The 7233-nt window shown below is 33.0% G+C and overlaps 1 protein-coding gene across 1 annotated transcript in view; it reads right to left on the bottom strand.

Annotated features, from left to right (window-relative positions):
• Positions 1-6880, bottom strand: part of LOC102674495 — a 24190-nt gene extending 17310 nt beyond the window's left edge. Inside the window, exons 1-2 of the mRNA XM_006617971.2 lie at positions 6146-6880; positions 3084-3251 (exon numbers count right to left, since the gene is read on the bottom strand). Coding sequence (XP_006618034.1) covers positions 3084-3245 — 162 coding nt within the window. The 5' untranslated portion in view covers positions 3246-3251; positions 6146-6880. The remainder of the gene's footprint in view (positions 1-3083; positions 3252-6145) is intronic.
• Positions 6881-7233: the final 353 nt, after the last annotated feature.

The following is a 7233-nucleotide window of genomic DNA, read 5'->3' as shown; positions in this document are numbered from 1 at the left end:
TTTTTTTTTTTTTTTTTTTGCGATAGAAATTACCCGTGATTCGCATCCTGATTCGAGAATTTTGTTTTGATTTAAACGTTGAGATTATATTTTTTTTGCTCGATAAAAATTATTTATCTTTACGCACATAAATTAGCTATCTTTGTTTAAAAAAAAAGAATCATCGATTTTTAAAATTTCTAAATCTAAAATAATTAATTATAGGAGTAAGTTTTATTATGATTATATTTCTTCAGTAAAAAATAATACTAATAATCTCTTTATAAATTTTTAACTATTATGAATAAAAAGTAAAGATGAGAAATGTTAATATATCCAAACGTATCCTTTATGTTATATGTTTTTCAAAATTAATATTTCTCGACATACTTGATAAAAAATATTTCATATGTTTTTATAGAGAATGTCAAATTGCATCGATAAATTAATTATAAAATAAAAATATATGATTCCGTTTAGAGAACAAAAAAACACGTGAAAATTTTGAAAACATGTGATACGCACACATTTGTACACTACCAACATATTCGAATAAAGTAAATTCTAATTCTTGAAATATTTTTTTAAACTATCTATAATTTGATAAGATAATTGATAATAATACAAATATTAAAATATATCCTATCATTATATATATCATTTCTCAAATTATTCACGACAATTTAAATGAAGAAATAAAATTCCATAAAAGACCATGTCTACATTACATAGGATTACATAAGAATGAACGATCAAAGAAGAAATAATTGGAAACGAGGAATAACATGATTTTTAAATCGGACATGCAACCCTCTTTAGCAAATTTCAATTGACATGCAACGGGAATATCGAGTAACATGCCAGCTTAACGGTCGCGATACAATTTCGGTGTCATCCATTTATTTTCTCTTTCCCATATTGAACGCGCCTTGTATGCCCATCAGTTTCGTGCCCATTTCCCTAGCATTCGGGTCAATGAATCTTTTATTGCTCTAATTAAAAAATCTAATTAACCTTACTCCATGGGATCTCTTATTAATCTGTATTTAATTCTATCTTTGACCCTGGGAAATTAAGTTTGATTTATTTAAATGGAGTAACACAGTTCAGAGCGGATTAAAAATAGTTTCGTGGAAGAATGAGTCGAGAGGAAAGAATAATATTTTTTCGACGTTTAGTTTTCGAGAAAATCGGAGATATTTGTCGAATTTGTAAATGTGTATTCGCTCGATTCAGAATGAGATATTATTAATTAACATATGAAAAAATAGGCCGTGATCGTAGAATAAAATTTTTCTATTTAATAATTAAAGAAAATGAAATTTGAACACAAGATACGAGAATATCTTAAGCGTAGATATATTTTTCCATTTTGATTCTCTCAAAAATAAAATCTTAAGGAATATAATTTTATTCCAGATTTTTTTTCACTGTCGTGTTATTGAAAACGAAATGAAGAAATTTTGTTTTTATCCTTTTCTTTTTCGATTTCTTTTTGCAAGTCTCTCTTTGCATTGTAAAATATATTCATTTTATATTGATGTTTATTTAATCGAATGAAATAATGGAAATAAAAGGAAGAATTATCGATCATCGAAAGTTCGATGAAAGTTTGGTCAATAATATATAGGCAAAGAAGAATCGGTTCGCATAATTTCAGAAAATTTTCTGATGCAATAATTGCTTGTGGCATGTTTTCGTAATAACAAAATCTAAATTTCGAAGAAATCTTAACAAATAAAACTTTCTTAGAAACGATATGAAATTAATTTTAAGAAACCGTAAAATTGTTCATCATTTCCCTACTATATACTTTTGCTCGAGAATCTTGGAACAGTTATCATAGTTCAAAACTGAGAAAAATTAAATAAATTAAAAAATATGAAAATTTATTGCTGTAAATGATAAATATATTCGCTATATATCAATGATTCTTATGTATTCATAAAACGGAATAGAATAAAAACAAAATATAAGAACATAATAAAAAATATAAAAATACGTGCCATTATAGAGACCACATTCAAAGACTATATTTAAGAGGTTAAAAACAGAAGTGACCTAAGACTAAACGTATAGTATAAAATATATCTGAATACCAAGTAGTTTGAGAAAAATACAAAGGATTATAAAAATAATTCTTTAGTATCAACTTTTTCCATTTTTTATTCGTAGCATTTCTAACAACCAACTCGTTTTCGACTTGAATAAACAACTCTAAAATCCGATTTCTACAAGAGAAAGGAATTTAAAAACTCGGATTACGATGGCCACTAAACCTCGAAACTCGTTCCATCCCCAAATTCTGTCGCCATCAATTCTCGATTGTATAACGTCACCGTAAAACTTAGTCATCGCACTACCACCATACAGTCGTTTGCATATCAAAAATACACCTTGTTTTCGTATTTTTGTCTGAGAAAACCCCTTCTTCTTATTTTTATTCATTTCGAGGTGAATTCGTAGAAAAATACAAATGTTTTCGAAGAAATTGATAACCGTCTCGAACAGGTCGAGGCCTGGTGATTTTGGTATGTAGGCTGAGGTCATAAATTGATGATTTTTATTCGACCTGCAAACTGCTTTCACTGCCACCCGATGAATGCGCGCTTGACCGCGTTGAACGCAACGAAATCAAGTTAAAACCAAAAACAATGAAAAACTTAATAACTCCATTTTTTTATTCATTTCCTATTTTTTTTTTTTTGTTTTCATGTCTATATCTAATAAAAGTCTCAATATTTCAAAGTTAAAATTTCAAAATTTCAAAATACAACCAATTTTAATTGCACAAAGAAATATTTTCAAAAATATTCAACTTTAAATCGCTGTCCTATAAAAATTAGACGAAAAATTAATAAATTTCAAGATACAATCATTTTAATTGCTCGAAAGAAATTTAACGCAAAACTGATCTTCTATAAAAATTAGAAAATGTAATTTATCGAGATTTCTCCTCTTTAAATGAAACGGACGAAACGAAGAAACATGGTTATGCTCTTCCCAATTTTCGACCCCAACAATTAATCTCTTTTTCTTTTTTTTTTTTTTTTCTCGCGATATTTTCGGCCACGAAACCGGATCTCCGAAATGGTACCGCTCACCTGTAGCGTGACCTTGAAAGGCTCCTGTAGTCGTTCTCGTTCGAGTAGGTAAGCTATGGCACCGGGCATTGCGTCCACCCCCTTGGCCTCCCTCGCGCCCAAGTACCAAACGTAGTACGAGCTCTTCTTAACATCCTTGCTGCTCCTCAGACGTAGGGCCATCACTCACTGTTCGAAACAAAGAAAAGATGCATCGGCTGTCAGCTTCGAGACTTTTATTCTTTTCCAGAGTTCGAACGATTCGAATCTTTCAGGATTAACGGACGGAAAGATTGCGATATCGTGAAAAACTGGATATTCGTAGGATAGGATTTGAATCTTTTGTAATTCTATGGTAAGATCTTCGATTCGATTAATATCGAATCCTTCGAAAATCGATATTGGGAAATCTCGAAATTTTGTAGAAGATGGAATATTTAGAACGCTAAAATTTCTGAAAATTTGAAACTAAAACGAAGTATTCGATATTGTATATAAATGAAATATTGTAAAGCATTTTCCCAACACTTAATCGAACGTATTGTTCAAGTATGATTCTAATCAAGGCCAGCGCATTATCTCTCATTATACGTGCTAGTAATTACTGAAATTTTCTCAAAGTCGAGTATTTTCTTCCATTGGACATATCGCGTACGTAACTTTTCTCTTGCGCAAAAACATCGATTTTCCACGAGGCAAGCTTGCAGCCGTGATTGGCCAAGTACACAAACTGCTTGTCTGTTCATCCGCTTCCTCAATTACTTTCACGCTTAAACCCGTTTTCTATGCTTAAACCGTCTCGCGAAGAATCGGTTCCCACCGATCTGCATCGCCGTATCTCGAGCGAAAATATCCCAGGAACCGGAACAGAAACGTGTTCAGGATCAATGTCGACCTCGTATTACCAATTATCGGCCGATTTTTCACCCATAACCCGTTCATATGTTCTACGCGATTAATTATTCCTACATCCTTCCAACGATTAAATTCCTCGTTCGAGGAATGTTAAAAATTTCATATTTCAGAATATTTCCAAGAAATTAATCTTAGTCAAAGAAAAAAATTTTAAAAATCTTTTTACCTTTAAACAACTGTGAAAGTATAATTTATTATTTTTAAGATAAAGAGATATGATGCAATTTTTGTGTTTTTTACAACAAATTTATTTTTATTTGTAATTCTTTTCATACTATCGAGTTGATGACTATTAAATTAGGAACGTTTACATGTAGAGAAAATGCAAAAATATGAATGTAAAATAAAGTGAAATTAATATATATATGATTGAATGAAACGCATTTTAGATTTTATTATTCTACAATTAACCGTATATATATTTGAATAAACATAAATCCTAATTTATTAAAAAAAATTATATTAAAACAATGATACTTTTATAAATAATTAAAAGTAATTCTATCGTTAATTTTCTCAACATACGTTCAAATATTTAAGTTTCTACACGAATGTTACTTTTTCTTCATCGTTATACTTTATAAAAATCTAAAAACAATCTCATTTATCTCAACATTTAGAGATACTAAATTAAAGAGAATATCGAAATGAAATTTTGAATCCATATAATTAATTTTAAAGACTCGCGAATACAAATGAAAATATATTTGTTTCGTTAAAGTCATCATCGTATTAAAATGCGATCAAAAGTTTGGCGAAAAATCGGATTCTCGCTTTTGGAAATGTTCGAACTCGAATCGCTCAATATGCACGCGATCGAATCATGCGAAACTGTACACGATACTGTCCGCTCTTACGGTATAGGTTTGCTCTCTTTATTTATGCATTACACGCGTTTCGAAATCTTATACGCTCGCGTGTAGCCGTAAATATGTAATAGGTTCGCTTTACCTTAGGACGCAACACTATTTACGAGGAGAGTTATGTTTCTTTTAACGATAAATCCCATTCGATTATCCTCCTATGTATTACCATCCAACCTATGTGTATCAGTTCTGATTAATAGTTTCGACAACTATATTAATCGTTGTTAATATTAAATTATCGATACGAATAAATGAAAATTTTCTTATTCAAAGCTTAAAAGCTAAAACGATCGATTCGATTTGGTTATATATATAACGCGAACGTGTTTTTGTATCAATGCTGGAATTATCAAGTTCACTGGAATTTTGTCAAAGTGATAATTTAACAAATATATACGCATAATAATAATAATTTTATAAAAACTGATCAAAAATTCTTGATAATTCTAATAAAAGAACAAGACTTTGCAAAATTAGAGTTAAACTATGTAATAAAAAATTAATTATCAAGAACAATTCAAAATATTTGAAAATAATTTAAATGAGACATCCTATATAACTCACATGTTTTTATTATTTTAATTTAATTATTAACAATTCGTTAATAATAAATTTAATTGATGTCGAAGGAAGGAAGAAAGAAGCACTATGCGCGAAGCAACTATTAGTGGGATAAATTTTGTGTGCGTGACGAGAAAAGGAAAAAAAAAAAAAAAGATCGAATCATTTATCATTCCCTATCAGATGTTGAAAATTATCCATCCCGATGAATGGAAATTACGATCGTTTAAACGTTACCACGATTGTTCGAACGTCGCGAATCGAACTTTGTAAGAATTGCAACTTTCAATCTATCGCTTTCATCATACCGCGCCGGAAATAATTAAACGAATTTCCTCCACTTCCCTTGTTAAATCGACCATTTCATCATTGATAATGTGCACGTTCCTACTTGAATTATTATCTTTATCACGACATCAATATTTCCAAGAATACCTACGATTTTAATTAACTGCCAATTAATATTACCTCCTTGAGCGATACATTAACGCGAAAATTACCAGAGTGAGTAAATATTTCTTACGAAAAAATACAAAATATCATCGGTATCGTTTTAATATCAAAATTACAACGCTTGACGAGAATATATATTTTATCTTATACATCCTTCGAAGAAGAAAGAAAGGAAGAGAAAAGAAAATGAAAAAACTTAAGTTAAAACTAACGCAACTTGGTTAATTTTTAGATTAAAAAAGACGAGAGGAAATAAATTTAAAAGAGGAAATGACAAATCAAACTGACCAGCAGCAAATGTGTCCGGGATGCTCGGAGCTCGCCGCGATTTTCACAGGAATTAAGCAACGCAGCACAGCGGAGAGGCAACGGATCTTCTGTAGACAGACGGCGGTGGCGGAGGCGGCTGGTTTCAGTGAGCAGAAGAACAAGTTGTACGGTACGTACGGCCCACGTACGTGTTGCAACATGCACAACCTTGTCTATGTAGTATATACGTGTATACACAAATCCTGGCAGGGCACACTAGCTCGTCGAAGAAGAAGCGGAGAAAGAAGAAGAAGCGGAGAGAGAAGATGAAGAAGAAGAAGAAGAACAAGAAAAAGAAGAAGAAGAAAAAGAAGAAGCTCGTCGCTTCGGTTGATCTGACAGCTGCGCGATTTCAGTCCAAAGCACTTTTCCACGCTCGCCACCGTTTCTTTATATGCACACGCTACGCGTTCTTCTCTGTTTACTGTGTACGCTTGAAGAAACCTCGAGTGAATACGGTGGAACGAAAGAAAATGAAACGAAATGGAACGAAAATGTCCAGTCACGAGGTTCTAGGGACACGAGGATTTATGAAATTCGGAAGAAAAAGAGAGAGGGAGGGAGGGAGGAAAGGAGAGAGAGAAAGAGGAAAAAAAAGGAAACAAAAAGAAAAATCTCGTACGATCCTGTAAAGGCGTCGCTTGTTGGCAGAGTTCACTTGTCAACGACGCGGCGCGAGTGGATTCGCGCGTACCTAACCATCACGGGATACTGACTCCACGGTGGAGATCCTCCGCGAAGAGCTCGAGTGAAACGCGAATGAAGGGAGAGTGAACGAGTGAGAAAGGTGGAGCTACCTTACGAACGAGCGGAAGAGAGACAGGCGGATCGACTCGAGTCGAGATTACGTCTATCCTTTAGCGTCGGGCCCCTCTCTCGCTTCGTTTCGAATGCCCGTTTCGACGGGTCTCGATCTTCTGCGCGCTCTCCTCTCTTTCTTTCTCCTCTCTCTTTCGGACGAATCGCCACACCTTGCCGAGATCGACTCGCGATCGCCGGTAACGCGTTCTCTGCCAGCAGCCTCGAACTAACCGGACGGTTTTCTGTCCTGAATTTTAGTCCCGGGG

Source organism: Apis dorsata, unplaced genomic scaffold (genome assembly GCF_000469605.1).
Source record: "Apis dorsata unplaced genomic scaffold, Apis dorsata 1.3 scaffold_332, whole genome shotgun sequence".
Classification (NCBI taxonomy): domain Eukaryota; kingdom Metazoa; phylum Arthropoda; class Insecta; order Hymenoptera; family Apidae; genus Apis; species Apis dorsata.
The sequence above is the reverse complement of the archived record's forward strand: the minus strand, read 5'-3'. Positions and strand labels throughout refer to the sequence as shown.